This window comes from Melanotaenia boesemani, chromosome 9 (assembly GCF_017639745.1).
Source record: "Melanotaenia boesemani isolate fMelBoe1 chromosome 9, fMelBoe1.pri, whole genome shotgun sequence".
In the NCBI taxonomy this organism is placed as follows: Eukaryota; Metazoa; Chordata; class Actinopteri; order Atheriniformes; family Melanotaeniidae; genus Melanotaenia; species Melanotaenia boesemani.
This window is the reverse complement of record NC_055690.1, coordinates 24,200,629-24,219,964: the sequence shown is the minus strand read 5'-3', so window position 1 is coordinate 24,219,964 and position 19,336 is coordinate 24,200,629. Positions and strand designations below refer to the sequence as shown.

Genomic DNA, 19,336 nt, shown 5'->3' with positions numbered 1-19,336 from the left:
AATTGTAGCCCAAGGACCTAATAACCCACCCATGAGCTGTGATAAAAATGTCATTGGTTAAATGAGATGAAAAAATAAGTACTACTGCTCTAAATCCCATGACTGTTAATTTATTCACAATTTTCCTTTCAAGACACATCTAATTATTTAGTAAAATACAAACTGATTTTTGATGTTGATTATAGAATTCTCTGCAATAGTGGAAAAACACCAGAGTGAATGATAAAATCAATGAACTCTGAAAAATGGCCATTTTTGTGAGCCATGGCTCACTGCCAATATCACAGTAATGATGTATAAATAAAAAAAAGTATTAAATATATGTAGTAAGTTTAATGTCTGCTATGACAGTGGATGGCAAAAACCTAGTTATTGAATTTAAACATGAACTAATATGTTACAAAAATATCAATTAAAGTGTTCGCTGGTTTTATTACCTACTAAAACAAGCAGCGGTCGCAACTATACTGTAAATAAAAGCCGTTCTGCGCATGCTCTACGTATATGGTGTAAGAGATTTGCGTAAGCTTACTTGTAGGATACTGGTTACAGGTCGTAGTTGCTACCTAGTAACCACGCTAGCATTTGGCTTCGCAGTTGCAAGTTGCAAGCAACATAGCTACATCGTTAAACCACGAATTAAGTTACCAAGACGAGAGCACACTTGATGGCAGAAAGGTATGAAACCACAGTTTCTATTTACTAGCTGTTTGTTAGCTTGCTGAAATCAAACCTGCTGTTACGAATAGCTTTTACTTAACACGAGCAAAGCTAATGTTAGCTAGCTAGCTGATACCGTTTACTCGGCCATGGTCATGACTATGCTACATAGATGTCACATATATATAACTTTGCTCAATTTTAAAGTGCGAATAGATATGGCTACTTAAAGAACGTGTCGCTGCTGAACGGATTGTGAATATAAAATATAGTATGTTTTTCCTGCCATTTTGGTGGTAGCTTGTAGTTTGTAGCACTGTTAGCACTATCTTTGGCATCACGTTAATACTAACAGGGAACTGTGAAGTGATTTGTAAACCCAAAACGCAAATGGAGTGCTGTAACGAATTATTTGTAATGGGGCAGCCAATAAAACGTTTTAGATGACAAAAATGATACTCAGTGTGATAGTGACCTGTTTTTTTTTTTTTTTTTTTTTTTGCCCCCCCTCCCCCGAAAGATGCCCCACGGTTCAGAAGATCCCCGCAAGAAGTTTATCCTGACCACAACAGGAAATTTCTATGGAGTAAAGCCTTCATCATCCCTGAATGAAAGCCCAGAGCTGAATAACTTCCTGGATGATGGAAATGAATTTGTCCTGTCTGTCAGCAGACATGCCAATGATCTCCAGTTGTCAAATAAGGTAGCTAAAAATATAACTGCAAGTGCTTTAAAATGTTGTATAAGTACCTGGAAATGTCTACTTGACAACAAGACTGTGCCTTTTTGCTGTAAAAAACAACAACAAAAAAATCCTCTTTCAACAGATAGAAACACTGGGTAACAGCCATGAGAAAGTTTTGGTGTTCTTCAAGCTTCATCCAACAGTGATCACTGAGGATAATCTTCATCATATAGTCCTGGTGTCATCCATGCTAGAGTCTCCCATCAACACCCTCTATCAGGCTGTTAAACAGGTGTTTGCACCTGTGCTGCTAAAGGTGAGCCTGTTCATGTGTATGAAAGAATTCAGTAGATGTTATTTGGGAAATGTAGTTGCTGGTCATGACATAAAATATTTGGAAAACTTCTTCCTGATCACACATTAAAATAAAAGGTGTTAGTAAATGTAAAGAAATTGGTTTTGTTAGCTACTCTTAAGCTGCTGTTTGGAGCACATTTAAATCATATTACTTACAGGTATAGTAATCTGATTGATAGGAATAAATAGAAACATAAACCTCACTGTAAAGAGTGCAAAGTATTGGGAAATAAGTTGACTAAAAACTGTTTTGGGGATCCAAACAATGTTGCAGACTGAGCAGACAACAGAATTGTTTATTCTGAAACTCTTTGGTTTTTCAAGGATGAACACTGGCGTTCATCATTTGACCCTAAGTTGGCTGGCTTGCTGAGTGAGCTGGAACTGGGCCTTGGCTCTGTTGTTCGCCAATGTGGAGCCCAACCTTCTGCTAAAAAGGGCCACAGGGAGGATGACGTCCTGGGTATGCCTGCATATTGTCAATATATGGAAAGAAGTGCACAGGTTGATAATTTCTCCAGAGTGGTTATCAAACAGTACTTGGTGATTTTTCAAATATATGTGCTTTAATAATATAATGAAGGCCAGTTGATGTTCCTAACTAGCATGCACCAATGTCCTTTTTCTAGAGATAATGAGTTAAACACCTTGTAACCTTGAGCAAATGGAAGGAATCTCTTTTATGTTTATCAGAAATTCAGAGTGCCAAGTCATTATGCATAGATGTTCTAATTTATTTAAGCAGATAAGATCAGACTGCAAACTTGGCTTCTGTAAGCATGATGATATCTAATGCTGGAAAAGATGCAGTTACTATCTTTTTAGTTATCTTTTATGGAATCAACCAAAGGAACACAATTAACAACATATGGAAATGTAACATATGGTGAAAAGAAAAACACCTTAACTATGATAAGCCATTTGCATTAGACTTAGAAATGAAATATGCATGTTTTTGGACTTCATCTGCAGGTATCCTAACTCCCAGTGATGAGTTCCAGTTTTGGGCAGATCTCTCTGAGTCTGCTGAGATGAGCAGCATGAGAGAAAAAGAAAGGGCAACATACTTCTATGAGCAGTTCAAGCTCATACAAAAGGTACGCAGGCAAACTGTAATGTATCAATACTCATCACAGGAAAAAAATAATAATCACTGAGAAAAATAACTATAATTTGGCTTTATTAATAATATAGTCAGATAAGCCACTGTTTTATTATGCATTTTGTTTTCAGCATGAAAACCTTAAAAATTTGTGTTTTGGCATCGTCATTGCAATGAAGGCTCATGAATAAATCTAAAATGAAAACCCATCTAACACTGTAAACTACATGCAACTTGTGTTTCCATCAGGAATATGGTGGTATTGACAGCTTGACCATGTTGGATGTTTTGGACCTGGTGGAACAGAGCAGAGACACTCTCGATGACATTTGGAGGCAAACAGATTTTGAGCCTTTTCTGGAGACTCGCATGGTCCGACTCATGGATGTTATCGGTGGGAGTCTCTCAGACGTACATGAACCATAATCAGAAAAAAAAAATACTGATGTTTTTGGTGCTTGATACATGTCAACACATGATTTCCAGCTGGTCATTGTTATTGGTGAAATTTTTTGAGAACTGAAACAAGTTTAGTTTCCATGGAATTATTCCATTTATAATAAAACGATGAATGGTGATTTATTGTAATTTCATTGTCTAAAAAAAAGAAAATCACATAGATTTCAATAAAAGTCAGTTCCTCACTGTAGAGTAACTTTACATACATGTGTCATTTTATAAAAAAGATTATATATTTCTTAATGTGCAGTTCTATGTGGTCATTATGAAAATGTCATTTTTTTATATTTTGCAAATGCATATTCAAGGTGGAGCCTTGGGAAGATACGTCCAGAGGAAGCTGAGTGGTCTTAAGATTTTTGAGGAGCCATTTGCAATGGTGGGAGAAAATATCAGAACAGGAGTCTCCATCTGTGAGCAGTGGGTGGCAGTCTGTGAGCATTTGACTGGACAGGTGTGCCCAACACCACTAAACCTCCATTAAAACTAAGAATTTGACTGGAAATCCACCTTCAGCTTGTAAAATAAAAATTATACCAGCTTGCCAATCTCTGTTAGTAACTAAAAGCATGTTAAATTGTCATATTTCTTAGGTTTGGAAAAGACATGCTCCACATCCCTGGAAGGGAAACAAACTCTGCCCACAAACTGTTCACTGTCTTGGCCAAAGACTGAACGAGGTAAGCTATTATGTGTTTATTATGTGGTTCTGATCCATCAGTGTCAGAACTTTACATGGAAAGAAAACTGCTTAAAAACACGTATTGAAACCTTCTGTCACATGTCTTTCTGGGACACAGTGGGTTCTTTTGAATTTAGTGGTTTCATTTAATTTGAAAAATGTTTTTTTCTTCCTATACTATTTCAAAGAGGAACAAAAGCCAGATTTACTTAGAACTTAGACTTAATATTTCCTTAAAGACAAGACAGCAAAAGTGAACCACAGTTGGACTGATCAAAGAGTGCCATGTTTGCATTTATTTGTTTTATAAAGAATAGTTTTGTCTTCTGCAACATTATAAAATGCAATTTTTTAATAAGAGCTTTAATGATCATGGAAGCAATAAACTCACATGAGACATAATTGGAACGTTTATACGTCCATATTTGGTCCTAACTTTAGTCTTTACTTAAACTTTGAGGCTTTTTAATGGAACAGATTGATCATCATGTTGACATGTTTTTTTAAAAAAATAAAGATTATGAGGAACTGAAGTCTTGAATTGAATCTGAGTGCCCTTAGCAGCTGTTTTTGTGTGTCTGACAGTTGGTAGACCACATTGTTCCATTGCAACCACTTTCCACTACTTCTTTTTGATGCCACATATAACGCTATTAAAATATTTTTTTTGGCTTATGCATGTAACTAGTGTTGGATATGTACTGTTGTATCTTTCCTCTTTTCCTCTTTTGAATAAGTTGCATCATTTACCACGTCAACAGGACATTATGTCTGCGAGCAAATATCTGCCTCGTTAACATTTTCCATTGAAGGGTGAATGAGGACTTGTGTAAATGTACCACGCCTCTGGATGCCTCTGTCGCAATGCAAAGTCGTGCTAAGTGATCACATTATCTGTAGTTTTTGTGAAACCCTATAATATGAATTTAACATTGGACACTTACAACATGTGCATTCCCTGTTTGTGTTTGCCAGGTGGTGACTCTGCGTATAGTTCATGAGAAACTGCTGTGCTTGCTGCCAGGAGGAAAGCAGCAGGCTCTGACTTTAGATCGTGTGTTTGAACCTTTCTCTGGACTCAACCCTTTGCATTACAACCCTTATACAGAGGTTAGTTGCAGAAAACGTAATGTGTGTTGCTGTGTGAGATTCATTTCTCCTCAGCAAAAGACATTTATATGCAAATGACATTACATTCAGTTCCATATATATTTGGACACTGACACAAGTATTGTTTACCAAAACATATTCCTGGTACAGCAATATCATTAATATGGGCTTAAAATGTAGACTCTCACCTTTAATTTTAGGGTGTTCCAGATCTATATTGGGGGAAGGGTTTGGGAATTGCAGCTCCTTATTAAGTAGCTGCCTCTTTTTCAATGGACTAAATGTAATGGGACAATAGACTCTGATGCTGTTTCATAGGCTGCATGGGCTACCCCCTTATGGGGGATTTCCGTAGCTTTAACTAAGAGCATCCTTTTTCAATTTGAGAGTGGGCTTCCATGTTTTCACACTAAAATATAGTACTGCTTTCTCTCAAAACTATCCCCTCATACTCATAACGTGTCTGCTTGTACACAAATATGCTCAACTTCAACTCAAAACTCAGCTTCTCTTTGGTTCTGCAGTCCATATTTAAAAGCATGCTATTTCTTACCATTGCTTTGCAGATGCTGTTCAGATTTATGTCCTGTTAAAAATAAACAGGTCATTTTGTAAACAAACTTCATTGTCTGAAGTATTTACAAGATTGGATGGCATTCAACGTTCTAAATCTAAATGAAAAGTAAACCAAAATTGTGATATTTGGTAAATCTGAGCGACTAACTAGTGCTGATAGTGTTCTTGGTCCCCTGACTTTATACAGTCAACCTCATGCTAAAAGTCTTAGAATGAACTTTGATAACTTTTTAAGATCAACTTGGTGGTTAAAACTGTATTTTTCCACATGAGGATGCTTGGAAAAACCTGCCAAAAAAAAAAGATCTGGAATTTTTTGGGTTTCATAGCCTCTTTGGAGAGCAGCAGTGACTCAGTTTGAGCGGCTAATAGCTCCGTCAGAGCGGGAAGTGGCCAGTCGACTGAAGAGTTACATTGCTGATGTGCAGGACAACCCACAACAGGTAGTGAAACAAGCCACTTCAGTTCAGCTTGTGAAATATTGAGTGAATGTGTGTTACCTCTTACCATATGTATATGTGTGTGTGTGTGCTCCCTAGCTACTGCAGGTGTTCCAGAAACATAAGCAGTTGATCAGACGTCCCACTATCAGCAAAGAGCTGCAGTCAGAGAGAGAGACTCTACTGGCCAGACTACTAGATTACAACAAGGGTACACAGTTTTGTTCCAAAGCACTTATGTTTGTTTACATAGTAGATGGAGACTGATGATTAATTGTTGAGTCAACATGATCATGTTGTGTTTTCATGGATATAAATGCAAAAGCTGAATGCTGCTTTTATTTATTCTGACAGTATTATTGTCTGCATTTATGAATTTGAAACTGTGAGATTGTCTTAAAGATGCAAATGTGTGTCGATGTTCTGAAGACAACACAAGTTAAATATTGTAGATCAGCAATTTATCAATTTTATCAGCACAGAACAGAAGAAGGTAATTGAAATACCTTAGTCAAAATTGAATCATTGAGAGAGGATGGATAAACTGTTGTAAGAATTGATTTAGTTATTTTTGATGGTAAACTGCTGCAGTTGTTATCACCTTGTTATTAAATGTCTCTGTCCCCAGAACAATGAGATGACGCGTTAACTGAAGGATAAGTGTTAAAATCAGTCAGAAAATCAGTGGTGGCATGTTGTTACTTATCATCTTTCACCCCTCTTTGTTAATTTTCGTAGGCTTGAAGAGTGACTTTGAAAACCGTTGCCATGGAGAACCTGGAGACAAGTCTGGCCCACTCATTGGCAGGAACCTTCCTGAGGTGGTCAACAAAATAGTTTGGGTGCGACAGCTCTTCCAAAAGGTAGTCGAGTGTGTGTCTGTATTTTCATGTGTGGCTGACCATAAATTGGCATGAAATCTCTAACCTTTCATTGAGACTCCATATTTCAGAGCGTAATCTCTCTTTACACATTGGTGAAAACTATTAGTGCCACTGCACTCATGATTCTTTATGTAAAATTATTCATTTGACATTGGAAAGAAAAGTGTAACTTTTTATTCTGTCCAGGTGGAAGACTCTGTCCGCATTGCAGAGGCCCTGCTTTCAGATCTGTCTGGGTTCAAGGGTTTCTTGCACTTCTGTGATGACCTGCTGGAAGTTCTGAGGGCGTATGAACAGGAGCAGTTTGAGGACTGGTCAAGGGACATACTGTCTGGAGTGGCTGACCCAAAGTCAGGGATCAGGTTTGAAAACAAGAATTTAATTTTGTTAGTGAGAGTCTTTGGATTATTTCTGTAGTATTTTGAAAATATCTAAGGACTGCAGGTCAGCGCTGTGATGCTGATGTACATTGTTATTTAACAGCATTTGCAGAGGTTGAGATGAGTGTATTTTTTTATGGATTTTATATTCTATGGTTCACAAGTTTGGTTCTCTTCCACTTTGTAGTCTTCAGGCCAGTAACCGTGTGGTGGACCTGGACAATGTAGATGGCAGGCTGAAGATCCAGTACTCGGACAGGCTTGTCAGTCTGCTCAGGGAGGTCAGGCAGCTTTCTGCTTTAGGCTTTCCCATCCCAGCTAAGATACAGCAGGCTGCTAACACAGCAGACAAATTCTACAGACAAGCCATTATCCTGAAACAGGTGAGAGAATACGTTAAGACTTAATGTCTTAATTCGTTTATTCGTTCATTACTACCAGTTTTATGTAGGTATTGTGTTACTGTGTTGTAGGTGGCCCATTTCTACAACACTATTGACCAGCAGATGATTCCCTCTCAGAGGCCTATGATGTTGAGTCTTGCGCTGGCTTTTGAACAGGTCATCAAGGTACAGTTCACAAAAGGAAGCAGTTTTGCAACTTTTGTTAATGTTAAGATATTTCTAATGTTATTAATGTGAAATTGATAGCTGTTGTCTCGACAACTCCAAATACATTTGCAAGACAAAATTATCTTATTTCTTAAAGATTTTATTTATGCCTTTTGCATTTCTCAAACATAATCTATTTTATAAGGGGGGACATCTGGTCAAATTTAAACTCGCCTGGAAATTATTTCATGCTGTGGACTGAGAAAAATGTTCTACTTTTCTTTAACAGAATCCTCGTTCCCAGTCAAAGGAATCAGGGGGTAAATTGCAGATTACCTGGGATAACCCCAAAGAGTTAGAGGTTTATATCACCAAGCTGCAAACAGCTGCTGAGAAGCTTTCCACCGAGAACAGGAAGTTACGAAAATGGCACACAGACTTCGTTGACAAGGTGTTAGCGCTTGTAATATTTACCCACTAAATCAGAAGCTAAGCACTGGAGTCTAATTGCGCTGTGTGTTTGTCCGTACACCTCTGGTGACATTTCTTAGGTGGTGACACTAATGAATGTTGATCTTCTGAGGCATCAGCAGCGGTGGAAGGACGGCCTTCAGGAGCTCCGTACTGGCTTTGCTGCTCTCGAGGCTCAGGTATTATCAAGTTAAAGAGTTGTATGTGTATTTGTTGCTGGACTTGGTAAAATACTCTGTAACACATTTCCACTAAACAAATTATTTTAAAGCAGAGTTTATCAGGTATAATCTTAAATGTAAACTATAAGGTCACCATGGATTTCCGTAGTTACAACTAAAGGGATCTCAGCAGTAGTTTAAAATGATCTCTTTATCTACATATCAGACAACTAATTATTTCAAAGACGGATTAGGTAAGTGATCAACTTTTTAGATTTTCAGATTGCTTCAGAGTGTTCAAATGATAAAGTATTCTACTATTTATGAAAATGTAAACCATTTTTGTGGCAATTTTTCAATAAAACTGTATAAAACCTTATTATTTCTCTTACTGGTAAATGCATAGGCTTATGAATGTGCGTTTGTGTGTGTGTTTCTAGGGCTTCAGGCCTGATGACATGCAGGCTTGGCGTCAGCACTGGAACCATCAGCTATACAAGGCTCTAGAGCACCAGTATCAGACGGGGCTGGAAGCTCTGAACAAGAACTTGCCTGAAATACACATAGACCTCGTTTTCAAGTCAGTGCACGTACTGATAGCAGAAGTTTAAGTCTAGCTTTGTCTTGTAAATGTCTTTCTGCACACTAATGTTTTCTTCATCATAAACCACTTGTGACATTTTATTCTCCTGCGTCTTAATTCTCACAACAGCTCACTTAGTTTTAGTTCCCCTTTTCCTTTCTGTATGGCTCGTCTTCTAAAACTTCCTTGACGTGTGTTGGTTGAATGTGACATTTTCAACAGGCAGGGGCGTTTACAGTTCCGTCCACCATTTGAGGAGGTTCGAGCGCGATATTTCAGAGAGATGAAGCGTTTCATCTCAATCCCAAACCAGTTCAAAGGGGTCAGCATCCAGGGGGAGGAGCTTATCTTCAACGTCATGATTGATAGAAACGCCTCTGGCTTCCTAACCATTTTCAGCAAGGCTGAGGACCTCTTTAGCCGCCTACAAGCTGTACAAGACAAGTTCAAGGTGCTTTTATGGGAGATGATTATTCACAATAATGATTAAAACAGGGTTGACGTGTTTCTAAAAGAAATTCTTAGTATGAAACTGCATTATGTGAAAACTGTAGGATTGTCTCTGCTGGGAAATTATGATAAAAAAGGAGACTGCAGTGATGGATGTGCAGCTATTTTATTATTTGACATCATTTAACTGATTTGAACCTGGCCTAAGAAAACAAAATCTGATCATTTGTTATAGCTTTAAAAAAATGCATACTGTTTACATACATAATTTGCTGCAGGAGTGATTTTTTTTTTTTCTCAGCTGTGCTGTTAAGTTAGATTTCCGTTGGTTTTTATTTCACAAGTTCACTGTTTAAACTTTTGTCACATTTGCTCAGTGAAGCATTATAGCTCATTTGTTTTCTTTGAAATCACAAAACTTTGATCAGTCAAGCTTCTTTGTTCATGCTCTGAAGCTTTTGGAAGTTGTTTTCCCCTCTTATTACCCTGACAGAAAAGTGTTATCGATTCCCTTTTGAGTGCAGCCATGCATATCTAAAAGGGGAAAGCCCTCAGTCAGCTTTCTACTTCTCTTTACAGTTTCTTTTTTTATTTCGTCATCCATGTGTAGTAGTGTCACGCAGTTTCTTTTAACTTTTGCAGAGATACATTTAGAAATAGGAAGTATGCCCTTTAACCAACCTCAGTGTGACATTGTGTGTGTGTGTGTTGCAGGAGTGGGTGGTACTGGGCCAGGTGGACTTAGAGAAATTAGTAGAGAAGCATCTGACTTCTGTCCAGGACTGGGAGAGAAATTTCAAGGCATTGAAAGCCAGAGGGAAAGATTCAGAGCGTCTACCCAGGTACATAAAACACTTAAATCAATAAAACATAATCAAATTAAGATGAACCTGGTAAATATATATGTATATATATATATATATATATATATATATATATATATATATATATATATATATATATATATATACTTTGCTAATAATATGTGCATTTACAGCTGAGTTTCAACCACTGCTTCTCTCCTCTTTCCTGTGCTAGTGAGGAAAAAGTAGATTGTATTACAGTCAACTGTGAGCCTGTAAAAACCATCATTGATGACCTGATCCAAAGGTTGTTTGACATGCTGCTCCTGTCACTCAGGAAGTCCATACAAGGTAAAAATAGACACCTCAGCTGCTTTTTCCCCCCGAGTTTTTCTTTATTATTTTTTCTTTCATTCTGATTAAAAACACTCACACTTAACTTCTGCTGTGTTTTTCTCCTCATAGCACTAAACATGACTATATAATAAATGTATTTTCCACTTTATTCCCCACAAAGCTAAATGTTTTCTCCCAGTCATTCATTTGTTTTTTTTTGTTTTTAGTTTTGTACTCTTTTGGCCCCATGACATTCCCTTGACTCACAATTTCTGTTTCCTTTTCTGTTTCCTTTTATTTTTATCATCTTCTTCCTTGGTTTCAGGCCACACACATGCAATAGATAGCTTTGTGTCAGAATCAATGGAGGCCCTGTCCACACGACCAGAAAGCATGGAAGAAATTGGCACGGCCAAAGGCACATATAGCCAGATATTCGGCCGCAAGCCTGAAGTAAGTCTGCACACTCCCAAACCTTGGATAGGAACTTCCCTCAAACATAGTATCAATAAGTTATACATGTTCAGAGACAATTTTCTTACACCTGTTTGTAGCCAGTGTGATTCTTTCAGTTTTTCTCTATTGCTTAAACACATTTCACGATACTGCCCTCACTTTTCACAAAACTCTAAACACAAAACACTTTTCTAAAGCTACGTACACTAAACCTCAGTTTCTTTTCAAAACCAACCCATCACACCAAAACAGTTGCTCATATGCTCAAAAGCAAACTCTGACACCAAAATACCACTCAAGGCCTGCAAAAATGTAAACACTACTGAGCATCATTAACCACATTACCAAAAAAATTGAAAGCACAATTTTCCCAGTGTGAGACTGTTCTTTTTACAGTTTCACAACTGCCAGGATGCATTTGAGCAACCCTTATTTATTCTCAAATATGTTTTGGGCATTTTCTATAGATTTGTGCATTTCATGGGAATAGTTACATAATGCAGAAAATGCAGTAATATCACAACTCAATGCAAAAATGAGTACTAAACTCCATGGAGGATCCATTACACACAATAGATACTGTACAGTAACAATTGAGAACACAATGTTCAGGGTGCGATTTCTTTTATTACAGTACGTTGAAAATTGACACAGTATGTTGTATGTTGACACCGAAATCATGGAGAGGCATCACGTCGTCGGGCTGGGTCGGGCCACAGGACCTCATCAACGTCACAGGCAATATTGTCCATAGCCAAACAACGTGGGAAGAATGCCCTGGCATGCCGCACCCAGCCTTGGAACGCCTCCACAGCCACATCACAGGCCAGGTCCATAGCCCTGAGAAGGTTCTCTCTAGTGTAAGGTTGGCGGTCATAGACCTTCCACCGCCATGCTGAGAAGAACTCCTCTATTGGGTTTAGGAACGGAGAGTAGGGTGGCAGACACACATTAATGAATTGCTGATTGATGTTAAACCACTCTCTGACCTGGATGCTGCGATGGGAGCTAACATTGTCCCAGAGGATGACGTATATGGGAAGATCAGCTGGTCCAGGAATCTGCTGGTCGTGGTGATCTGCTGGCCGAGCATTCAGGTGGTCATTGTCATGCAAAACATCTGAGCTCTCCTAGGAAGGTGAGGAGACGCTCAGTGTTGTAGGCACCAAGTTCAGCATGCCGGTGGAGAAGCCCTCTAGAACTCATGGCAGCGCAGAGAGTGATGCTTCCTCCACGTTGGCCGGGCACATCAACGATAGCTCTCTGTCCTATGATGTTACGGCCTCTCCTCCTCCTTTTTGTGAGGTTGAAGCCAGCCTCATCCACAAATATAAATTCATGGGGTCTGGCCATGGACTCCAACTGGAACATCCTCTGTGGAAACAAATAGCGTTTTCAGGTGTTCAGAAAGACAGTCAATAGAGCACATTACAGTACGACAGTATAGTATTGTATGTAAAGTACTGTAGGCCATGGATTGAACTGTACTTACTTGCACATACTGGTGACGGAGGTGTTTTATTCTTCCAGAGTTGCGCTCAAAGGGTACCCTATAGGCCTGCTTCATTCTTACTCTCTGGCGCTTGAGGACTCTGTCTATGGTTGTCAGGCTGACATTGTCAATGGTCGGAAAGTTCAAATTGTCACCAATGATCCTCTCCCGTATCTCCCGTAGTCTGATCACATTGTTCTCCCGAACCATATCCACAATGAGGACCTCTTGGGCTGGTGTGAATCTGGAAGCCCTCCCACCTGCAAATGGCAATCTTTCAACTCTAGAGAAACAAACATAGTCATTTGGTCAGAAATGGTCCTTGCAGTACACACTTTTACTGTAACCATGATTGCACTTGTCTGTATGTAGGTGCACTCCACTATACTACTGTATACTGTGAATATCTAGTGTAGTGACTAAAAAACTACTACATACAGTACCTGTTGTGTTCTCTGAAGGCCCGAATAATGGTGCCCACTGAGAATCTGCTGAGGTTTGGTTGGACTCGTTGTCCCGCTTCGGTCATTGTCATGCCGTGGACAATGACGTGGTCAATGACTGTTGCTCTCATTTCATCTGTAATGAAAATGCGTTGTCTTGCTTGCCCTCCTTCTCCTCTCCCTCCTTGACCTGCTCCTCTCCCTCCTCGGCCCGCTCCTCTGCCTCCTCTGACACAAACTCCTCTCCCTCCTCTGACACAAACTCCTCTTCTTCTGTCTTCATCATCCATTTTTGTTTTTGAACTTTCAGCAAACTGCACTGACTTATATAGGTGTGGTCACATCATTTGCAATAGGTGTTTTCAATTATAAGTCGTTGTGTTTACTGATTGACACCAGGTATGTTCATTGTGTTCAAGTTTTGCTGATTGTGGGTAGCATTTTGCATCACATGAGCTTCACAATGCATATTGGAGCAGAGTTATATGCAAAATGTGTTTTAGCACGGCAAATTTTTTTTTGAGTTTTGAGAAAAAGGGGATGGGTTTTGTGAACAGTGTCTACAGGTGAATTGTGTTTGTGGTTGTGGCAAAAGGGGGGGAGTTTTACTAAATGTGTTTAGGCAACTGGTCATTTGGTTTAGAGTACTGGGTTTTGTGTTTTGGCAATAGAGAAAAACTGTAAAAGACTTAATATGCCACCATTTAGTTTAATCATTTGGTTGCTATAACTGCAACGGTTATTTCATGTGAGTTAGTCGATGTTTGCTATGGAAGTGGAAAGAAACTCTGCTTAATGTGTGTGCATAGATCCTGCCTCAGTTCCAGAGTGCTGAGGAGAAAAACCGCCTGCTGCGTGCTGTGGCTGGAGCTGGTTTGGACTCTCTGTCCTCCTTGAGGGCCAAATGGGACAAACTAGAGCTTGTCCTGGAAAGCCACCAGCTCATGATCAAAGACCAGGTGACATCAACTCGCAAAGACAAACACTTGTTATCACATATTTTTCAGCCATAGAAGCTTTTTTTCTGACCTACATTTTTTTTCTTTCCACTCATGTCTTCCGCTCAAGTACCTTAGTTTCTTACTGATATAGCCAAAGTTCCATAATATATCTAATGTCATTTTTCTCTCCCACCCTCCTTCAACAATGTCTCTATGCTCTGCTTGGGTTTTCTTGCTTGTTCCTTTCATAGGTTGAGGTAATGCGAAGTCATGCTACAGGTCATATTAGCGCCTACAGGACAGATCTGGAGCGATTTAAGGCACGCTGGGATCAGTTTAAACCAAAAGATGAGGTCCTTGAGACTGGTGATCATGCTGCCCTGCTTGGGTGTCTTCAGACCATCAAAGACAAGCAGCAGGAGTTCCAGGAGCTAGAGCTTGTTCGTAACAAACTGCTGTAAGCTCTTTGTAATTTACTGAATATATAGTTTCTTTACTGAAGTTCTAAATAGATAAAGTTGTATTGATAACTGTTGCTTTTATGTGACAGGAGAACTATATCTTCACCACACTGATGGTGTTGTTAGAAGCCAAATCTGGCCACAAGTTACAAGAATTATTATGCTTTGAAGGGCCTTCTGATTACACTACAGCTGCATTATGTAAAACAGCAAAAATTTGCATGTCACATGTTTTGCTTTAGTTACCTTGACATTAAATAAATTTTTAAAAAAGTGTTGGCAATAAGAATTTACCCACTTGGTAGCACTTGTAGGCAAAGTGGATTTAAAATGACCCTCCTCTCTCCAGTGAGGACTGCACTTATTTTGATCTGGAGCCCCCAGATTTCTCTCTGGCAGAAGAGACCAAAAGAGACATGGAGGAGTGCAGCCAGATGTGGGGTCTGTATGAGGAGTGGCAGCAAGGCTTCACAGAGAAGGCTCAGGAGGACTGGATCACATTCAGGTAGGAGAGTTAAATTTAGGCCTCAGATCCTTCAGTTTTTGTTTTTCTTTTATTTTCTTTTAAATATTGTGTGTTCAGTTGTGAACCAACATGCCTTCTTTGTTTGTTTACTGTGATTTACAGGAGTAAGACATATCTATTTGAGGAGTTTTTGCTTACGTGGCAGGACAGATTAAGGAAACTAGAGCAACCTACTGCCATGTCTGTTAAACTACAAGGAGAGGTGGACAAATACAAGGTATTGAGCTGTATGGTCAAAAGAACAATTTATCATCATGCTAGATTCAGCTGTTTGCTTTCTTTTTTTTTTATAAAATAGTGTATTTACACACTTTAAAAGGTCAAAAGTCTGGGGCCCATGAAGAATCTTTTGGAGCTTTATGTTCTGTGCACTCAGCAAAACTAAACTTTTGTTTATTATTTATTTGTAAAGAGGTAAAAGTTAGTGTCACATTTATGTGTACATCTTCTGTGCATTTTTTAATTTATATTAAGAGTAAAAGGAAACATACATTCTGATCTTGTGAAGAAAGTTCCCCATAAAACACTCTAGGCTTACGTGATTCTTCTTGCGTGATTTCTCCATGACCAGGAATCTTGACCTGTCTGACAAAAGAAGCAGTGCAGGGTCCAAAGGGAATTAAGTATTTGTTTATTGTGATACAGTGTTTACTACCTTGCTTCTAAACTAAAAAACCTCCTGGCATCCCTGCAGACTCTGCCGTATGGACAGAACATCCAGTATGGACAAGGAGCTGACCCCTTTTTTCTTTCTTTCTTGAAGATATCTTTTCTGTAGTGTTATATAAGGTTATATAAGTATGCCGACATGTATAAAAATGAATAAAATGATGGCTGGGGTTTTTATATTAAATAAAAAATATTGTCCCAGACAGAATCATCACAGAGTTGCTCTGCTTCTTATGCTTTTGCTATTTTTGCCATTGTGTTTAGAACATGCTGCCTGTGCTGAAGTACGTACGTGGGGAAAACCTGTCGCAGGACCATTGGCTTGACATGTTCCGTTTGTTGGGTCTTCCTCGAGGGACGACCTTAGAAAGACTTACCTTTAACGATCTTCTTAGTGTGGCAAATACCATCACAGAGAGGGCACTGGAGCTCAAGGTTTGTACAAATACACTTGTGGAATTACATTCTCACTCTGTGTGGCTTACATGTCAGTACAGACACAGACGTCTTTAAGTGATTGTTATATTTTTAATCTTTTACAGCCAGCTTATTATGTAATTATACTAATATAGGTAAAGACAGAATTAAATTTAAAACATGCCCAAACAAAAATACAGAAGTACTCGTACATACTCAATCATATACTGTAAAGAGTTTTACATTATATATAGTGAAAATACAAGTCTGTACCTGACAATGTAAAAAGATTTCATACTTCCTCAAGTCTTTAAATGCTCAATTCATTTGGAAAAGATGACAGACTTCCTACATGTGCTTTGAGTTGATGGTTGACCCTTTTACTCATTATTAGACTTGCTGTATATTTACTGCAGTACAATGAAATATTTTGCTAGTCGTACCAGGACATTTCGTACGTTATTAACACACAATTTTCTCTTACATCTTAGATTTTCATTCTCAATCCCCCATTGACATCTGTATATGGTAGATTGTGGTAGATTGTTGTAGAAAATTATCCAGGGCTCACTGGTGATGCAGAGCTAAAGGTTTTAACCCCCCCCCCCCCCAAATCTGACATGATATGTATGGGATTTAATTTTCATTTGTAATATAGGATCTGAACAGTCGTGCTCAGGCAGAGGTGACAATCAGAGAAGCTCTTAGAGAGCTGGATTTGTGGGGAGCTGCAGCTGTTTTCACCCTCACTGAGTACACAGACAGCAGTGGGCGGACCCTTACCCTCATCAAGGACTGGAAGGACATTGTCAACCAGGTGGACAAATATGACACATGCACACGCATATAAAGTAGATGGAATTTTTATTGAATATGTGATCTAACTCTGAGATGGGTATTACTGGCACAGACTTTGGTGTATTCTGTAAATCCAAAAGTTGTCTTTGAACTTTTTAGACTAAAGGAAAAAAGATCTATCACTAACATTTTGAACAAGAGGAAACAGTAGCTACTTCATGGCACTTTGCTCTTGGTGAGGTGAAATCATGTCATCGCTTTTCACCTGGCTTTGCATTTAAGTTTCTTCTGCTTCAGTCTACTCTCCTTTGTCTGGATTTCAATGATTTCAGTTATATTGAACTTCTTGTTCATTACTGAATCTGTAATGGCTTCGCTAATATAATAGAGGAACATTATATGCTGGGACTCTGTGACTCAGGACTCTTGCTTCTAGTACAGTAAGCCATGAAGTTGATTGCAGGCTGAGAAATGTTGATTTAGCTCTGAAATACTAAAAGATTTGATTGAAAAAAAGTTTTGCTAAGCAATTATCTTGTTGTCCTGCTGAGCCATTTGTGAATTGCTAAATTGCATGAAAACCTCACTTCTGTCTCAGGTGGCAACAGTGGCTAAATTAAATCTTTTCTTCTGCAATCGTTAAACTCACTTAGCTGCGTGCTGTCCCCTCGAGGAAGTATAAACAAAATAGTTTGTGCTTAATTTGAATGTGTGTTTTTTTTATTTCACTAAGCAATCTATTTAAATTGGCTGCAGTGTCTGCCACATTAGCAAAAACTTTATGTATATTCAGAAAAAAGTTTAGAAATGATTCAGTTCTGGTTCTGTACAGAGATGATGTTTTGTAAAAAATAGGGGACTGTTGACCGCTGATGTTCAGCAGTCCTTCTGTTTGGAATTTTCTTTGCAGTAATGTTCTCTAGTGTTCACGTGCCACTGAAGAAGATTTGAACTAAAATTCTGGGTTTGATTCAGAACAATGTTGTTAGTTCAAGAATATTAGAGTTAAAAATTGAAGCCTGCAGCAGCTGATGTTACAGTTTACACTAGAATTCAATTAGCTTTCATTAAGCTTTTATATGGGTCGGGTAAGGGTGCTAACCTCCAGGGATTGGTAGGTAGGGCAACATGGAAGGCACAAAAATGTCTTAAGGGAAATGCAGGCATATCCACTGAAATAGAAATCTCAAGTATTAGCAAACATTGGCTTTATCACCATCCTCTGTTCATTCAGGTGGGAGATAACCACTGTCTGCTGCAGTCTCTGAAAGACTCACCCTACTATCGCAGCTTCCAGGACAAGGTCAGATCAAAGACTTTAAATCTATGAAAAAACTTTTTATCTTTTTTATTTTCTCAGATTGTTTTTATTAAAGACATAGTGTGCATTAATCTAATTGAATAAACAGCTGCAGACTTCTGTTGGTGTGTATCGGTTATTTGTAGTTAACTCATATATACGGATCTTATCCTTACTGAAGCAAATCTAACCAGTGTTATCATGTGCACTCTCCCTGTCCAGGTCAGTCTATGGGAGGTTCGTCTGTCAGACTTAGATGAGTACCTGCTTAGTCTGAATGCCATTCAGAGGCGCTGGGTTTATCTGGAACCCATTTTTGGACGAGGAGCGTTACCTCGAGAGGAGGCCCGGTTCAAACGGGTTGATGAAGACTTTAGGTACTTTGTAATGTTAGCTTAGTACCACTATTTCACTATCTCTATGCAAATTATATTACACTAGGGTGGCATAAAAAATGTATTATTGAGAACAGAATGGACTTTATGAGTAGTAATAAAACATTTTATGCATGTATTTAATAGGTGTATAATGTCAGATATCCAGAGAGACAACAGAGTTGTTTCTCTGAGCTCAAGAGCTGGCATCAGAAACTCCCTGGTTACCATACTAGATCAGCTGCAACGCTGCCAAAAGTCACTCAACGAGTTCTTGGAGGTACACACATGGATTTTTGTGTGTAAATACAGCTGGACTGTGGCTTGTTTTTAAAGTCTTTGTATGTCATCACTGCAGGAGAAGCGCTCTGCCTTCCCACGGTTTTACTTTATAGGAGATGATGATCTTTTAGAGATTCTGGGGCAAGCAACCAACCCAAGCGTCATCCAGTCGCACCTCAAAAAACTCTTTGCAGGTCAGAAAGTTCTCTTTCTTCAGCTCTGCTTTATCTGTTTTGCATCATTCTCTTTTTTTCTGTCCTGTAATAATAATATATTATAAATGGACACTAACAGTAATCTACATGTGGATTATTTGTGCAGGAATCCACAGTGTTGTTTTTGATGAACAGTGCCAGCACATCATCGCCATGTGTTCTTTGGAGGGAGAAGTAGTGCAGCTCAGAAATGTTGTGCGCATCTCCAGCCTTGTCGAGGTAAAGTCTTTATGGAGTTTAGAGTTTATTTACTGTATATTATCTCCTTTATG

The 19,336-nt window shown here is 38.7% G+C and overlaps 1 protein-coding gene across 1 annotated transcript in view; it reads left to right on the top strand.

Annotated features, from left to right (window-relative positions):
- The first annotated feature begins 589 nt into the window (after positions 1-589).
- The window catches only part of LOC121645908 (cytoplasmic dynein 2 heavy chain 1), a 104,017-nt gene continuing 85,270 nt past the window's right edge, over positions 590-19,336 (top strand). The window contains exons 1-33 of the mRNA XM_041994683.1: positions 590-678; positions 1,181-1,363; positions 1,488-1,661; positions 2,027-2,165; positions 2,675-2,799; positions 3,054-3,198; positions 3,572-3,717; positions 3,857-3,943; positions 4,921-5,055; positions 5,961-6,074; positions 6,171-6,282; positions 6,810-6,934; positions 7,142-7,317; positions 7,523-7,718; positions 7,809-7,904; positions 8,176-8,337; positions 8,438-8,536; positions 8,959-9,098; positions 9,324-9,552; positions 10,266-10,393; positions 10,590-10,705; positions 11,016-11,143; positions 13,891-14,040; positions 14,274-14,479; positions 14,833-14,988; positions 15,112-15,226; positions 15,943-16,113; positions 16,754-16,912; positions 18,128-18,196; positions 18,416-18,570; positions 18,715-18,847; positions 18,926-19,043; positions 19,171-19,283. Of these exons, the coding sequence (XP_041850617.1) occupies positions 1,181-1,363; positions 1,488-1,661; positions 2,027-2,165; positions 2,675-2,799; positions 3,054-3,198; positions 3,572-3,717; positions 3,857-3,943; positions 4,921-5,055; positions 5,961-6,074; positions 6,171-6,282; positions 6,810-6,934; positions 7,142-7,317; positions 7,523-7,718; positions 7,809-7,904; positions 8,176-8,337; positions 8,438-8,536; positions 8,959-9,098; positions 9,324-9,552; positions 10,266-10,393; positions 10,590-10,705; positions 11,016-11,143; positions 13,891-14,040; positions 14,274-14,479; positions 14,833-14,988; positions 15,112-15,226; positions 15,943-16,113; positions 16,754-16,912; positions 18,128-18,196; positions 18,416-18,570; positions 18,715-18,847; positions 18,926-19,043; positions 19,171-19,283 (4,500 nt within the window). The 5' untranslated portion in view covers positions 590-678. The remainder of the gene's footprint in view (positions 679-1,180; positions 1,364-1,487; positions 1,662-2,026; positions 2,166-2,674; positions 2,800-3,053; positions 3,199-3,571; positions 3,718-3,856; positions 3,944-4,920; positions 5,056-5,960; positions 6,075-6,170; positions 6,283-6,809; positions 6,935-7,141; positions 7,318-7,522; positions 7,719-7,808; positions 7,905-8,175; positions 8,338-8,437; positions 8,537-8,958; positions 9,099-9,323; positions 9,553-10,265; positions 10,394-10,589; positions 10,706-11,015; positions 11,144-13,890; positions 14,041-14,273; positions 14,480-14,832; positions 14,989-15,111; positions 15,227-15,942; positions 16,114-16,753; positions 16,913-18,127; positions 18,197-18,415; positions 18,571-18,714; positions 18,848-18,925; positions 19,044-19,170; positions 19,284-19,336) is intronic.